At 46.1% G+C, this 17,374-nt stretch overlaps 1 protein-coding gene across 1 annotated transcript; it reads left to right on the top strand.

The window, feature by feature from the left end:
* Positions 1 to 44: 44 nt before the first annotated feature.
* DOLPP1 (dolichyldiphosphatase 1) lies at positions 45 to 16,742 on the top strand. The gene is made up of 8 exons (XM_065035853.1): positions 45 to 256; positions 7,595 to 7,695; positions 9,337 to 9,421; positions 9,682 to 9,781; positions 10,633 to 10,731; positions 12,003 to 12,131; positions 12,883 to 12,972; positions 13,924 to 16,742. The coding sequence occupies exons 1-8, from the start codon at positions 181 to 183 to the stop codon at positions 13,958 to 13,960; spliced, it is 717 nt and encodes a 238-aa protein (XP_064891925.1). The 5' UTR covers positions 45 to 180; the 3' UTR covers positions 13,961 to 16,742.
* The last annotated feature ends 632 nt before the right edge of the window (positions 16,743 to 17,374 follow it).

The raw sequence follows: 17,374 nt of genomic DNA, 5'->3' as shown, positions 1-17,374 counted from the left end.
CCCATTGGTTTTGCCGCTCCCCGGGTTGGATTTTTAATTGGGTGGCTGCGGGTTGGCCGGCGCTTCACCTGCCGCGCGGCGTCATTGGGCCACGGCTCTCCGCGCCCCCGCCCATTGGTCGCACCGCCCCTTAAGTGCGTTTCGATTGGCCGCGGCGGCCCGACCCGGTATCCGGGTAAGATGGCCGCAGTCGGCGAGTGCTCGCTCCCCGCGCCGTGGCGGCCGGTCTCCCTCACTCACGTCGAGTATCCCGCAGGTAACGCTTCGCTTTGCCCCCGCCCGGCCTCCCCGCTGCGCCGCTTCCCCCGTGGCGGGACTCGCCCGCCGCTCCGGGGCACCCCCGAGGGCCGTGCTGGCGGCTGCGAGATACTGAGCCATTGAGCGGCCGCCCTGAGGCGGCGGGTGGCGCGTGCGCGCTGGGGGCGGTGGGACTCGCTGCCGGATAGTGAGCGGCGGGGGGACTCGGCGCTGCGCATGCGCCCTGGCGAGCGCCGGGCTCCAGGGGCTGCCAGCCCGGGCGGGGACGGGAGCGGGAGGTGGCGGTGGAATGCGGGTCTGTCCCGCCGCCGGGACACCCCGTGGTCGTGCCTACCGCCTCTTGTCGCTGTCCCCAATCCATACAGCCCCCCTCACCCCGCAGCACTCGGGCGTGCCGGGCCATGTGCGGCTGCCCCTGGGCTGCCAGGTGTGGGCCCCACCCAGGGTGGCCACGGTATCATCCCCCAGGGTGGCCCCCTTCCCCACAGCCCCGTGGGGTCGGTGTCTCCTCCCTACTGGGCATCTGGCTTGGTGCTGGAGGTCTCTGCCTTGGTGTGTCACAGCCAGTGGGAGCCACACCATGGTGGGGTGGTAGTAGGTTGAGAGAGGTTCTCCTCCCAGAGAAAGAATGGTTTCTCTGCTCTGTCTTGGTGAGACCACACCTGGAGTATTGTGTCCAGTTGTGGCCCCAGAAGGACAGGAAACTGCTGGAGAGAGTCCAGCGCAGCCACCAAGATGCTGAAGGGAGTGGAGCATCTCCAGTGTGAGAAAAGGCTGAGGGAGCTGGAGCTCTGGAGCTGGAGAAGAGGAGACTGAGGGGTGACCTCATTCATGTTTATAAATATTTAAAAGGTGAGTGTCAGGAGGATGGAGCCAGGCTCTTCCTGCTGACAGCCAATGACAGGACAAGGGGTAATGGGTACAAACTGGAACACAGGAGCTTCCACTTAAATATGAGAAGACACTTCTTCCCAGTGAGGGTGGCAGAGCCTGGCCCAGGCTGCCCAGGGGGGTTGTGGAGTCTCCTTCTGTGCAGACATTCCAACCCGCCTGGACACCTTCCTGTGTAACCTCATCTGGGTGTTCCTGCTCCATGGGGGGATTGCACTGGATAAGCTTTCAGGGTCCCTTCCAATCCCTGACATTGTGTGATCTGCGGGGTGGCCTCGTCCCTGGGCTGGGCTCGGCTACCTGGTGGCATCTGTGGCTGTGCTGGGGACCTGGTAGAGGAGGATGAATCCCTGATCTACCAGCGTGCAGGAGCAAGTTCAGATAGTGGCTGTCTAAACAGTGTCTCAGTAACTGTGGTCTTCAGGAGCTCCTCTCCAGGTGCTTTGTGCTGTGATGGTTTTGGATGAGACAGAAAAAAACATACTTTTTGGCAGCCAGTTGTCATCAAAGATAATAAAAAAAGCAGGATGCCAAGTGTCAGAGTGTTAGTGGTGACCACCTGGTCAAAATCCAAAATTTGGTGCTAATGCTGTCCTCAATATTGCTAGTTTTGCTGGCGAGTCCCCAACTTGCCATGAAGTGTTGCTCTCTGTCCTGTTTCGATAGCTGGGTTTGGTTCTGATGAAAGCTTCTCTCACTAGTACAGTGCCTAAAGCTACTGAAGTGCTTATAGATCATCTGGGTTGAAAGTACCCATTGAGCCAGGAGACTTGAAATGTGATGACACTGAAAAGATCTGGTGCTGGAAATACATTGTTTCTCCCCCCACTCTCCTAGTGTGGCTGTTTTGTATGGTTTTCTGTGACACTTTATGTGAAACATTGGCGTTTCCTTTTCTGTCTTACATTTTCCTTCACCTTGTGCATTCTTCTGCCATCCCCCTTGTCAAATGTATTATTGTGACAGTTTGGGGGAGCCAGGGGAATAGTCTTTCTGGTTTTACTGATATATTTATCTTTGTGTCTTATCTCCTTATCGGTACCTGGCAGTATACACAGGGTGTCCTGTGCGCTATTTGTTGGATTGATTTGGAAAAGGTGGTTGAAATTTCTGCACAAGGGTTATCTGTCAGATCTTAAAGAATAGGACATAATGTGATTACTTTCTCTCTGCATTGAGTGCTTTTAAACAGGCAAATGGAGAAGATGATTGTGTGAAGGGGGTAAATCACCACTGAAATTTGGGTTATGTATTGAGGAGATGTACACTGTACTTGTGTTAGATAAAACGTGTAATTATTGAAGCCTATAAAGTGAGACAAAGGAATAAAACATTAAAACAGCTGGAGATATAAGAGTTTCTTTATTTTGGTCTAGAAAAATGCATTGCAGTAGGGTGACAGGTCTGATACTTTCATCTGGATTTGGGGAAAGTGCTCAGACATTATTTAGAAAGCTCTTTATGTTCTGTCTCTGTACAGCTTAAGTCCAGGTCCATAAAGCTTCTCGATAAAGTAGATTTATAAAATGGTGATGTTGGCAGTATGCACAGCACATGGAGTTAATGTAGCCTTGTGCCGATAGAGTGGGGCCAGGGTGAGGAATAGATCCTGCTTTTACTAACATGAATTATTAAGCTGCCTTGTTGTGTGGCAAACATTGTCTTTTGCTCTTGGCTGACCCCAGCGGCCCGGGGTGCCGCCTCTTCTTAAAAAAATCTTGTGTTTTTAAAGACTTGAAGTGCAGAGCTGCTGCCGTCCCAGCTTTAACCTGCCCAGAGCGATGGTCCTCTCGCTGTGACCAGGTGAGAAGCAGCCACTGCTGATTTCTGTCTGTCAGAGAGATCCCGTTCTTGGGCTTCTGCTTGTCATTGTGAAGGGGAGAAGTATCTCCAGAGGGATGCTCACCCTCCCTTGTCTTTATCTAACCTTTCCTTATCAATAGTGATACTGTGCAAACACCAAACCCGCAGCTCTACTGCCTGTGTGTCTGCTCAGTTCTCTGGGGCTTTCTGTGCTGTCAAGATCCAATGAGAAGCAGTGGATGAACATTGTGGTAGTCAGATGCAAAGTGATGTGAGTAATGGGGTCTGGAGACCTGAGGTGTTGCCCATAGTATAATATACATCAATACATTGCCCATAGTATATGTCAATATATTGCCCATAGTATATGTCAATATATTGCCCATAGTATATGTCAATATATTGCCCATAGTATAATAAGTGTCAAGATCAAACATAGAGCAAAGAAACCATCGATGGCTGTGTTGGCAGTGTGTTAAAGCTGCTGCTGAAGGGGACAGTCTTGAAAAATATTGTCCTGGTGTCGCTTTCAGAAATGTTTGGTCCTGGAGCTTTTTGTATCGGCCACTGTGCTTTGGTGAGACTGGGGAACGATGGGGCAGTATGGGGTTGCTGGCAGGTAGGCAGGAATAATCCTCCTTCTGTATGTCTGTCCAGTAATCAGCCGGTGATCACATGGGGATTGTCATTCCTGGGATGGATATATAAAAACTATACCCTAAATATGTCTAATTGCTCTTTGAACCCATTTCTGCTTTGGATCTCAAAGTGTCTTTGGCGCTGAGCTTTGTAACTTAATGTGGTTATTGTTTCTTTTCTGCTTTCAAGTCCACTGCTCAGTAATTTCATCAAACACTCTCTCATGTGCAGTGAGAGGTCACAAATGTTTGCTGTGTTTCTCCGTATTATGCATGACTTTATAGAACACTTGTATCCTCTGTTTTCCTTTTTCAGCTGACAATCTGAGTTATTTGGTATTTTCTGAGTGTCTACCGTTTCATTCTTGTTATCTTTGTCGCCTTTCTAGTTGCCTTTTCTTTACTATCCCTTTTTAGGTGGTGACACCAGAATCTCATTGAGAAGTTTTCGTAGTGCTGTGAGAGTAACTTGTGTCGCTCTTAAAACGTTCTTGCCTTTTTGGCTGCTGCAGAGCATTGGATACGACTCTGAAGGTGGTGGCTCACACTAAGTCTGAGGGTTTCTTGTTTGATAGCAACCAAACACAATTCTGTCAGGTTGTGTGTATAATTAGGGTTGTTTTTTCCCGTGTGCCTTGCTTTGCATGGGATGACTTTGTGTTGCAGACTTAAAACTCATCTTCAGGGACTTCCTGCCTGTAGGGTGAGTTGCACTGGAGAAACATCGAGTTCCTGGTTTGTTTGGCTTTTTTATTATTATTTGGAGAAAAGAAAATAAAAACAAACTTCCTCTCTCCAGTGCAGCTGGGCTTCTTAAAGCTCTGCGACTTTCTGGACCTCTGCATCTCACATTGGACAAGTTCTTTAAGGAGAGAAACCCGGCGTGCCAAACCGTTTCTCTGCAGAATGACACAGAATGTTCCTGTTTCCTCAGTTGTGAAGGTGTTTACTACAGTCTGTCAGAGCCGGAGGGGCAAATGTACAGGATTAACCCACCGGGTGTTACTTTGGCCCAGCAACTCTCGTTGTTACTCGGTATCAGCCCATGTTGCTCCTATAGGAATGTTTGTTCTGATAACGCTTGCTGTGATTTCTGTTTAGGGTGGTAACTTGCCAGGCAGGGCTCATTTTGTAACTAAGTAATAGCTGTCGGGAGAAGCAGATATTACTCAGTTGTTTGGCTGCTTTAATGTAGGGTTTTATGTTTAATCTTCCTGCAGAAGTTTCATGTCAGATACGCGCCTTTTATGCCGTAATTTAAAACCTCTTGAAGATATTTTTACTGTCGCACAGCTTGTGATATCAGGCTATGTGTGAGTGGAGGAAATGGCGATCCATCGTGAATATTTACTGGTGTAAATGCCTGTCACACACAATCCGCTGCGTGTTGTCTGCGCAGCTCGCACACATACGTCTAGTGAAGAACATACGACCGGCAGCAGCACCACAAATAGATGCTTCAATAGGAAGCAGCGGTGGTGAAGCTAGATTTTGCGGTAGGATGTGGTTAGGGTGCTGTTGATTCACATTTTTACATTATATACAGGTTAAGCTATTGTGGTAAAGCTGAGATATTTCCACTGAAAGAACGCTGGGTAAGATGTTGAATCGGAGCAGAAGTCGGTGCTGAATGAAGGCTGTAAAACCAGCGTGCTGCTGAGCTATGAGGACTGTTGCACCTATTTATCTCCTGGGTGCCTAAAAACGAGGTAGTTGGTTTCTTTATTTTTGCACCTTGAGCCACAAATGATGTCCAGGGAAGGCTGGACATTTAAAAAGCAGGATTTAAACCAAAACCCAAACTATGTATTAAATAGATTTTTCCTTTTGCATTTTTTTCTGGAGGTTTTGTCTCTGTTCTTACTGGTTGGAGAGAGTTGCTTCAAAATTCCCAAATTTAGTAAAATGAAGAAAACTTAGTTTTTATTGAAAGGTAGGGGTGGGGACCACTTTGCTACATCTGACTGGATTTCAAACTGTGTCAGCTCTCCTGCAGTTCCCTAGGAATAAATCTCCGAGCATGCTGGAGTGTGACAATATGTAGGAGCGACACAAGCGATCACACTCTGCACTGGGGGATCAGCACGGACCTTTCTCTTAGAGCTTTCTTGCCTGGGGATTTCCCATCATTTCTGGGCTGGTTTAGTTAGTGCAGCTCTGCCTTCAACTGCTCAGCTAGCGAATACATTTCTGATGGTGTGAGGGAGTTCTGGTGTAAGTCCCCGGGCACAGCAGAAGTGCTGCCTTCACTACACAGCTGTTTGTTTATTTACCTCCTCCCCTCCAAAGAACGGCTTCAAAATGTGATTCTGCTTGATTGCTGTTAGCCACAGTGATACAAAATATTGTTATTGCTGTCTCTGTTCTATTTTAAATGGGCAGTTGAAATGTTTGTGTTAAGGTTGTTCGATTAAAGGACTCGGTCCTCTGCCTACATCCACTTTGCGTTACCACAATACATTTGGAACCCACCTGGTGTGAGGCTAATCTGCCACATGGTGCAAGAAAAGTTTCAAATTCAGTGTTTCCTAATGCTTTTCAGGTTAAAAACAAACAGAACCTCACTCCAGTGAAAACCCAGTATTCCTGGGGTTTTTTTCTCCAGCTCCTCCTTATTTCACTGGTGTTGCAAACCAGAAGTCCTGTAAGTAATCCTTGCTGATGGTGTTGCTGGTTCCCAAATCTAACCCAGGGTCTGGAATTGGAGAGGGATCTGTGCACTGCACCTGATGTAACCACAACTATCTGGCAATAGCATCAGCAGCTTGAACTTTGTAGTGGTGCAATAGCGCTGTTTTTTTCCCCAGTTCCAGTATTCAGAGGCTAATGGTTAAAGTCCATTTTACCAAGTGCTGTTTTAAAACGTGGGCGCGTGGGCTGGGGAGACTCAGTATATTGCAATGGAATTGATCCCGGAATGAGTCCAATGCCGAGCTTGCCAGAAGCATCTTGTTTCCTTCTGAGAGGAGGGAGGAAGGATAAATGGGGGGCTGATTCTGTTGTGTTCAGTGACAGGATGGAGAACATTGAATCGCTGAGAATCGATATAGAAAGCACCCTGTCTCTTAAGCCGCTCCTAGGGTTCACACCATATTTTTGCAGTGACTGCTCTTGTTAAAGATTCTTTAGTAGATAATTCTTGCTCTGCTGTTGCCAGTTGCTGATCTTGGAGCAAAATTACTCTGAGAATTTTTTTGTTTCCTTGGAGCTTATGCTGATACCTTCTCTCCAAATACTTTGCTATGTTTCTGAGAGTAACTTAGATTGAAATATATTGTTATTTGGTCTGCCCACTCCTGTGTCTGTGACGGTTCAGGATAAAGCTGATGGTTTTGAGGTGCCTTATGACCTTGTGTGATGTCCTGTCGCTGCTCCCCAGCTCACCCTGGGGAGGACCAGACTGGTGGCTCTGCGGGCTGGAGGTCACTTCGGTGTCACACAAGTGGGCTACTGATTAAAAAGCATCTCCTTTCTCTTTCGTCTCCCACTATGTTAAACCATTTATTTCCTGCTCATTTTGCTAATGCTAGTGTTCGTGCAGACACATGGTGAGACAGATTAAGGAGCTGATCCAGCTGAAAACTAACCCATTTTTGTAAGGGAGCGGGAAAGGATTTGTTTGGGGAGCGGTTGTTGGTAACTGCTGGCACAGGGAGGTCACACAAATGAGGGGGAGGGAAAGATGCTGCTTCTCACAGCAGCAGCCTGTGCTGATGTGGGATTAAAGTGACTCTGGGCCCACACCCATGGTCGTTGTTGTAAATTGGCTGGCAGGGGTGTCTGCTGAAGGATGCCGAGCTCCTCATCCCCGCTTTGGAACCTGCACGTGAGCGCTGCTGCCTTCGCCTCGGCTCCTCCTCCGGTCTGCAAAATGGAGATGTGCTGCAGTGCTGAGTTTGCCGCTCTGCTCATGGTGATTCACGGCACCAACTGACCCGCGCTTTGGTGACAGGCAAGTACCTGTGAAGTTCCAGCTGATTTGTTTCTCTTGTTTGTTTTCCTAGGTGATTTCTCGGGGCAGCTCTTAGCTTATTTGAGTCTTGGTCCAATATTCATTATTGTTGGCTTTGTAACACTCATCATATTCAAGAGAGAGCTTCACACGGTGAGTCCTTCTTTCCCTTCCCAGCTTCTCCTTATGACAAAAGTGTTTGTCACTTGGTGCTTCTGTGTTCACTCTTCTTTTTCTGTCTATAAAGAGCAAGCTCAGGTAAGGTGATCTTCCTGTCAAAGAACAGCAGGAGACTTATCACCTTATCACTTATCACCTGTACCAGGTTAAAAGTCGCTTAGGCTTTACTGACTATTCTGTTAGTCTCTGGTATGTTTTGGGCATTGTTTGTCCAAAAACATCAAGGGAGGTGTCCAAGGAGCCAAAGAATGCTGTTGCAGAGTGGGAACGCTCCTGTGATCCAGCAGGATCATGGCACTAGTGGGTTCCTGCAAAATGGGCAGCGTGTGGTGTCTGTAACGCAGTAGGATGGGGTTGCTTAGAACAGTACTGAGGCAGAAATGGGGTGTGAAATAAAATCTGCAGATTCCCAAGGGAGCACATCTGTCTATAAGGGTCACTTCCCAGCTGTGCATTGAATTCCAGGGACAAAAGAGACTTGTTTCTGCCCAAATGACCAACAAGGGACGTTTTTGTAATACATAATGCTTTCTGTCTGCTCTGACAGGTAACTATGAATCAGTGTCATGGATAAATTTCCTTTAGGGAGTATAAACCTCTTGTAACATTTGCCCTTAGTAAACAGATAAAATAGGGCCAGTGAAAGGATTTTGGCAGCACATTTCTAATATAGGGCCATGGTGTCATGGGAACCGGCGGCTCAAGGGACCTGGGAATGGGTCTTCTCGGTTATGAAGCTGATGATAGCTAGGAGAGGCAGCTGTTAATTTTTGGCAACCTAAAAGTTTCTTGTTGACCCAAAACAGGGAATAATCTAGAGTAACTATTGCACAAATTCATAGGCTTTTTTTTATAATAGAAGGGTTCGCTAGGTACAGGTAACGAGGCAAGCGTTGAGGTTGATTCCCAGTTTTTTACGTGGGAAGTGGTTGCTGAGCTGGAGAGCGACGCTTTGCAGCAGCCTGACCCATAGCTCAGGACACGGCATGAAAAATTGCTTCATCATGTGGAAGGGGATGGAGTGTGAAGGAGGCAGAGTGTCGTCACCAGCTGGGAATTCGGTCACAGCAGCAGGGCTGATGTAGGGGAGGTGTACGGACTGTTGAATTAAAGAGTAAAAATAAATGCTACCAGTCTAGCTCGGTCCAGAATGTGACTTCATTTTAAACTGAAGACAGCAACTCTAAGATGAAAATGTTAACAGAGAGAATAGCCAGAAATCCTAAAAAGCCACCTATTTACCCAAATAATGGTGTGTGCACTCCCCCTGTTGGTCGTTAAGGAAAAACAATCACTTAAAACCTGCCCTGTTAAAAAATGTCACTTTTTACACTTGCTGGTGGAAGTATGCTAACGTAATTCCCGTACGGTGTCATTTTCGTCTCTTTCCGTGTATCAGCTGCTGAAAAGCTGCCTGTACACAATGTGTTTCCAAATACACAAAATGAGCTGAAAAGGAAATTATTTTCTTTTGCAGCTAGAGAATTTTGAAGCCATTGGTTTTAAGTAGTCCAAAAAGAAAACTAGAAACATACGGTTTGGGGTTTTGCCACCAGAGAGAGCCTGATAAGTAGGTGGATCTTTGAGTTAGGATGACATGTCTTGCCTTCACAGATCTCTTTCTTGGGAGGGCTGGCATTCAACGAGGGAGTGAACTGGTTAATAAAAAATGTAATCCGGGAGCCTCGGCCCTGCGAAGGTACAGTATGGCCCACGGTGTCGGTTGAGTTTGGAGCGGAATGCTAACTGGGGGGGGTCGGAGGGTGTTTTCCCCCTTTGCCTCATGTTGGCTTTGGATGTTTGGGTGTAAGAAGGCTGGCAGAGCCATCTGAGCAGAGACGTGTCCTGTGAACTCATGTGCACACACTCCAGCAGAGTGGTCTGGCTTCACATCTGGAGCGTTCCAGCTGCTATGCACAGAGTAGACCTTGACCATACTCTTTCTTCTTCTCTTCCCAGAAGCCCATTCAACAGTGACCACAAAATATGGGATGCCGTCCAGCCACTCCCAATTCATGTGGTTTTTCTCTGTCTATTCCTTTCTGTTCCTTTATTTAAGGTAAAAATTCAATGTCAGGTTTTGGCTGTTAATATGTTGAAACACCTGAAACAGATGGCTCCCTTGTTGTGTGCCACTTCAGTGGCATAACGGAATTAAATCCAAGGAACTGCACAATTTACTGTGGCGAGGGTGGATGAAGCATGTCTGTCTCCATCTGAATGTAGGACGGTAGTTACCATTGCTGAAAACTGCAGGGTACGGGTGGGTCTCTGCCTATCTGGGTCCAGCTCTCCTGATTTGCTTTTTCTAAGCCAGGATGATCCACCAGTGTGAGGGAAGAGGGGGGGAACAGGGAGGAGGAAAGAAGAGCTGCTTTCTCATGTGTCTACTCAGTTTTGTCAGTGGGGTTGTCTGCAATCTTTTAGGCGATTCCTGTCGCCCACTTGCATGACTTTTTAGTTCATCTCTCATACCCAGTACTGGTTTTACACGCTGTGCTGTGCTTTTCTGAAATTCTCGCTGGGGCATGGCTCTGTCTTGCGGCTCCCTGTGCGGAGGAAGACAAAACTCACGGTTCCTCCGAGCTTTGTGGACCATGGAGGGATTCTGACGTCTTGGCTCCCTGTTGCATATGCTCAGCACGTGCCTTTTGCATCAAATGCCGTAATTGTGAGCATTCTGCCTTCCATCACAGCAATCCCTGTTAACAGTTGGAGAGAGAGAGAAGTGTGTGGCCTTCTGGCTTCTCTGTAACTGCTGCCAGTGGGGCAGGTTGCTGCTGGGATGGTATTGAGCTGCCCATGACCCCACTGGAGTAGAGCGTTCCGGGGGTTTCGGGGGTAGTGAGGACAGAGGTAAGGACTGCTCAGCTCCCTGCCACGGTGCTAATGGCTCTCCATCTCTTTCAGAATGCACCAAACAAACAATGCAAGGTTTCTGGATTTACTATGGCGACATGTGCTGTCCATCTGCCTCGTCACAGTGGCTTTGCTAGTCTCATATAGTAGGTATGGAGCAATTGTTTGTCTTATGCTCTCATACAGTCTCGCGGCCTTTGACAGCCGTGAGACTTGTTCGTTATCCTGCGTTTCTGACCTAACTCGACTGCGTTGTACGAGTCAGAGCTTTGCAGAAGCTGCTGTGTTGCCACGAGACCCTTCAAATAAGCAAAGGTGCTGCGTGTGTGTGGTGCTTCACGTTAAAAAAAGCCAAAATCAGCCGAGCCTGCCCCAAACCCCCATCAGACCCATTGCCATGCTCCAGCCTCGCCGCCTCACTAACCATGACAGCCCTGCGCCGTGCCCCGGCACACCGGCCTCTGCAGCATGTGCCTTGCGACACTTATCAGACTGTTTTGCTTGAGCATTAGTTGATAAAAACATTTATAGCTGTTTGACTTGCGAGATTTAGTTGTATTAAGATGAATAAAGAAAACGAAACTTTGGTAACAATTTTTTTCTTGTTAGTAGGTTAAAAATATATACACATGCATATAAAATGAGCTCCAGTGATTGGAAACTAGACAAATTCAGGCTAGAAATAAAGCCATGTTTTCCATAGGAAAGTAATAACCTGTTGGCACAGTTGACTATACGCTAGAGCTGATTCCTTATTGCTGGTTATTTTTAAAATTCTGACAGGATAATTTCACAAGAGATATATGGTCTAATTAAAATGAAAATATAAGGAAATCTAAGTGGCCTGCATGAGGCAGAGGGTCAGATAAGATGATCTTAGTAGCTCTATGATATATGGCTGAAAAGCATTTTCAATGTGACTCACGTAGCTCACGTGCACAGGTAACTTACCAGACCATTCACACGGTTTTCTGAATGACCGCAGTCCTGGTCAAAGCACTGTGGTGGTGCAGCCTTCATGCTGTCACATTTGAGAGCGACAAAATCACATCAAAAATGCCATCTGTGTTCTTAAAAACCTTTTAGCCCCAGCTTTGGTGGCTTGGAGGGGACTTGTCCTGTTGCTGACTTTGGAAAAGTCTCTTGTGGGAACCAACAGTAATAGTTCCTCAGGTAATCCAGAGATACATGAATAAGAATGTGGAGGGTTATTGAGTTAAGCTTGAACTAGAAGCACTCTAAGCCAAAACTGCTGTACCAAGGAAGACAGTTTTTCTCCCCCCTTTTATTTTTTTTTAGCTAAAAGAAAAAAGGAATTACTTTTAACATCTGGAGGATAGCTTGGTCAGAAAGTCTGAGGGTCCAGTGAAACCTCAGCCCTCTTGTTTTAAAGCCCGTCTGACTCTTCTTTCCCACCACAGGGTTTATTTGCTTTACCACACCTGGAGCCAAGTCTTATACGGAGGTGTGGCAGGAAGCATTATGGCCATAGCCTGGTTTGCCTTCACACAAGAGATATTAACTCCTCTCTTCCCAAGGATAGCTGCATGGTAAGTCTCTTTATTTGTGGAGGTTTTATTCCTGCAAGTCTGCAGATTGCTTTTTCCTCATTTGAGTCCCTTGCAATGAGCTGGTAGCACAGGTGTAGCCGAATTACCTGGCAAAAGAATATTTTCCTGATCAATCAGTGTCAAAATTGTACCTTGTATCTGAAGCAAAACACACTTCAGTCTCTAAAATGTTAATTATAGCTGTGTGAGCCCTGACTGTAAACGGGCTGCTCAGACTTCTGTGAACCGCCTGAGTTACACATGTTAGACATGAGAATTCCTGGGTTCTGTCCCAGTTTTGCATACTGACTGTTGTGTAACCTGCTTGTTCCTCACGCATATACAAAGGAACATATATCTTTGTCTGATGTGGCCGGGGGAGAGAGGAAGTTTAATAAACTGCTGTGTTTGTAAAGCCCTAGTAAAACTGCAAGGTGTGGCAGAGTGCTGAAGAAGCTTGTCAGGCAGAGCAGACCTTTCTTAATGAACATCTGATGAGCTACTGAAATTGTTAAAGCCATTTAGATGTAGTATAGTTTGGAAACATGGTATAAGGAAAGAAAAAAGAAGAGTTGTGGGGTTTTTTTGATTAAATTTATCAAGGAGCCCTTTTCACAGCCTGAAGGGTAATAGAAGAGTAATGTTAAGTCTGGAGCAGTTTTTGTGACTTTTTTTGTTTTTTTTAAATCAAAATTGCGGTGGAGAAAAAGTCTAATTATTTGTCCCTTTTCACCACCTTGTTCATTTTCAGGCCAATTTCAGAGTTTTTTTTAATCCGGGACACCAGCCTCATTCCGAACATCCTGTGGTTTGAATACACAGTCACAAGAGCAGAGGCAAGGTGAGTTTTACTGGGGAGTGGGGGAGCTGTAGGTGGCTTGTCAGATGTAGTTATTAATTTGTTTTCTAATACATGGGTAGGATAGTGCAGAGTAAAGCAATACTGAATGGTAGGTTAACTACTGTATCTAGAAGATGAATCTGGGGATTGTGAGATTAAAAAAAAGTTTCATTTAACTGATGTTTTGGCTCCCTAGTCCGTGTTTTTTTTTGCAAGCAATTGTTTATAGAATCATAGAACGGTTTGGGTTGGAAGGGACTTTGAAGCTTCCCCAGTTCCACCCTGCCCTGAGCAGGGACATCCTCACCAGCTCAGGTTGCTCAGAGCCCCGTCCAGCCTGGCCTGGGATGTCTCCAGGGATGGTTCATCTACCACCTGTCTGGCCAGCCTGGGCCAGGCTCTCACCACCCTCAGTGTAAAAAAGTTTCTTCCTCATATCTGGCCTGAATCTCCCCTCTTTTAATTTTAAACCATCATCCCTTGTCCTGTCACAACAAGCCTTGGTGAAAAGTCTGTGCCCATCTTTCTTATTGGCCGCAATAAGGTCTCCCTGGAGCCTTCTGCAGGTTAAACACCCCAACACTCTCAGCCTGTCCTCACAGGAGAGCTGCTCCAGCCCTCAGATCATTCTCTGGCCCCTCTCCAACAGGCACTGAGGACCCCAGAGCTGGATGCAGCGCTGCAGGGAGCTCTCACCAGAGCAGAGGGGCAGAAATCTTTATAATCTTGCATCCACACGTGAGTTTGTGCACCCTTAAGACACAGTGGATGTTCTAGGACTATAAAGAGTAGGAAGGACCAATCTCCTGTAGACTGTGGTGGGGGCAGCTTTATTTTTATGTGGAGCTAAGCAGAGCCTTACTTAATCCTCCTATTTTACCTGCTGGTTTGCCACAATACCCCGCGACGGCGTCGGGGCCACTGCGCTGACCCTCCGTGTTGCCGTTGCAGAAACAGACAGCGCAAGCTGGGTACGAAGCTCCAGTGACGTGGGAAACACGGGGACCAGAGCGCACGTTTTAACAGAGACGAGCAGAGACCTGGGAGCAGCGAGGAGCCTTTTACCAGACGGACCAAAGGAACAGGCAGGGACCATTCCCCAAACCTGAAAGCCTTTGCTCTGCTTTAGCAGCTAGCTGGATGCTCCCTGATGCATGTGGGACCGTGCAGGAGTTAGAAACTCATTTTTCAACACAGATGCACATTGCCGGTTGGAATGTACCATCGTGTCTACGTCAAGGGCGGGGGGAGAAAATGCCTGGTGTCATGTTCGGGGGAGGGAAAACCAAAAATGAATCCTTTCTGTGACTTTTCTTTTTTTTTCAGCATGAAATATACACACTATTTATTTATTTTTTTAAATTGAACTATTGTTTTTGGGGTGGGTGAGGTATTGACTGTGTGTTTTGGTTCTTTTGTTTGGAAGATGATGACAAAACTAATCTCAAGTTGACCATGCTTAAGTAGGGCTTTTAATTTTTAAGAACTTTGTAGGAGGGAGGGGAACTAGGATGGGGTGAGCTAAGCAGAAGGGAGAGGAAAACTTCCTGTCCTTTCTGCAACCAGTTTGGGAGATCAAAATCAATTCCAACTGCACTTTGTATGGATGGGAAGACTGAAGATCTGATTTCTAACACTAGTGACAGTTCTGCAGGGAAGCCTGCACGGGTACCGTTAAGGGGAGTGTGTGTGTAAAACAAAGGAAAAACTGAAATACACTGACTATTTTTTTTCCACTGCTGCTCCTGTTGTATAATTAGCAAGAGTGTCTCTCTCAGAATCTCTTGTAGGTGGCAAGATTATCATACATATCTCATGTTTACTCCATCTCTTCCTTTATATTACACTTTTATTACCTCAGGGTTGCTGTGATCTGTACAGCTTCTGGTGTTGTACTGAGTGGGATGCTGATGGCACTAGGAAGCCCATTGGTTACATGTAAGAGTCAGCCCAAAGCCTTACAAAATTCAGTTGCTAGTCTCCGTCTTAAGCACTGGATTTTTTTTCCTATTAAAACTCAAGGGAGGGCTTTTTAAGAACGAACGAAGTGACAACCATAAATGAATAACATGGCAAATGACTAATAACTAGCTCAGCTGTTGTGTGAATTATTTCTTGAGGAGTCCCGTTAGAATCCCGCTGTGAACTGGAGTAGCAAGCTCGTCCCGGCAGAGACTCCTGCTGGTTACTGGCTTGGTCGGGGTTCTGCAGTAGCAACCTCAATGCGGAGCTCCTCCAAGCAAGTTTTGCTTTCCATCCTTGTCCCATTCTGCTTCTTCACCCCGGCAGTCAGCTCTCTGCGTGCTGTGTCCCTGGGGGCATGTTCCTGCCATCTGTGGCTGGTGATGCCTCCGACATGTGCGATCCAGGGGTTCACCTGGCAAGGGCTCAGCTCAAAGTGCTTCAGGGCTGTGCATGGACACTTTCTGTATCTCTAGTACATAATGCAGCAGTTCAGGTGTAACGCCAGAGAAGTGTTTATTCAAAGCACAATTGACCTGAACTTTTGGAGATGCAGGACAGCTTTTGAACAGGCTCAGAGGTCATTGTGTGCCTTTGCCGTCGTGACAAGGGGTAAAATGACTGGCACATCTCGGTCTTGCTGCCTGTTTTACAATCGCCACTTTAATCAGACTCCTGCGTTATAAAGCTGCTTGAAGTGAGATGTTTCTGTTCATCTTGGTTATTTTTCTTAAACTTTTCATCTGTGCCTGTTGCCATAGGAGTTTGTGTTCATAGGGAGTGGGAGCTGCTGTAGAAATGGCTGGACAACCAGAATGTGAACTGTAGAAAGCAGTGATCCTCATCTAGGAGGTCAGGAATAAAGGCTGTTTAAAGTTCTGCGTTTAAGTAGCTATGGGTAGTAAACTACCCGTGTTCAGTTGCCATGGCAAATATATATATATTTTTAAGAACTTTAGTATTTGCGTAACACGAGCAATCCTGTTACCGTCTGAAGGACCTGAGCACTGGATCTGCTTTGAAGGTGCATCAGAATAAAGAAGCATCTTGCAGCTTTCACAAGGACATTGGATCAGACTTTAAAAAGCTCTGTTAAAATGAGAAAGGACATCAATAGGCTGCAGGGTGTGGTGGTACCATATGTTTCAGTTTGAAAGCTGGTACTATAACTTATTTTTCACAAAAACATATTTTTGTCTATCTCTTGTAAGTTAACTTAGAAAGGCAGAAGGGAGATCACAGCTCTGTTCCCCAAGGACAAGGCTGGAAGTGGATTGTTTCCAGAGGGGTGAGCAGTTACGACAGACTGCTGGAGAAACTGTGTGGAAGCATCTGTTGAGAACTAGAGCACAGGGAAGAAGTTTCATCTCACGGAGAGCAGTGTAGTGTAAAAAACTGTTCCAGTCTGTGTTGCCTTCCAACCCAAGCTTCCTAAGGTAATTCTTATGGAGAGGAAAAGAGCTCTTGTAAGACACTATAATAAACTCTCCTCCGTTCTCTGCGAGTTGTTTGTAATCTGCACCTTTTCCCTACTTTTGCTGTACCTTTCCAGAAATCTTTGCAATACTTGATATAGTAATTCCTTAGTGATCCCATGGATTTTTCTTAACTAAATGGTGCTGTGCAGAAAAAAATATTTGAGCTCTGCCTTATTATCTTACACTTGTATGAAGTCTTGTGCCACTAGTTTTCTGAAATGGGATATTTTCTTTGGAATATGTGGCTTTGCAAGCAGATGCTTTCTGTTCCTCCCCTGTACTTGAGGGGCTGGATGGAGATGCCAAGACAATAAAAGGAAGGTGACAGAACACTGTGGTTCACTGTTCTTGCTGTCCCCACACAAACATCCTCCCATAAGGGTTGTTTTGTCACTTCTGCAGTGGTGAAGGAGATTTAAGCCTTTTTGTAGCACTTATCTGTTTATTGTGTTTCAGTTTATTCAAAGAACATTTAAAAACTTTGCATAACATGGATTACACGACCGAAACAGTATTTAACCCAGCTAAGCAGCAAAGCATGCAACACCGCCCGGCTGTGTCATAAATTACACTCATACCCCAAGAGTTATCTGAATATTTTCAGTCTGTGCGTTTCTTAAATGATTTGTTCCAAATGGGTAGTTTTTGTGGAACTGAAGTTTCTTGTACTTCATGTGCCTTTAAGACAATAGATAAAACAATCAGACAATTGGAAACAGAGAACTGTATTTGAACGTATGAATCAGGACAGCACAATTTAGAATTTGTACAATAAGAAAGGACTTCGAAAAGGAAAAACCTTGTAATGATTTTAGCGTCCTTTCAAACACTTCAAAAATCGGCTTAATTCATCTGAATTTCAGCTCGGTGTGTCATTAAGGATGCATTAAGTGGTTTATGAGTCTTGTATATCTTTCAGTGCAATAGTCTGCTGAAGCCAGTGGGATATCCAGATTTAGATC

The sequence above is a fragment of the Columba livia genome, chromosome 19 (assembly GCF_036013475.1).
Source record: "Columba livia isolate bColLiv1 breed racing homer chromosome 19, bColLiv1.pat.W.v2, whole genome shotgun sequence".
Classification (NCBI taxonomy): Eukaryota; Metazoa; Chordata; class Aves; order Columbiformes; family Columbidae; genus Columba; species Columba livia.
The sequence above is the reverse complement of the archived record's forward strand: the minus strand, read 5'-3'. Positions and strand labels throughout refer to the sequence as shown.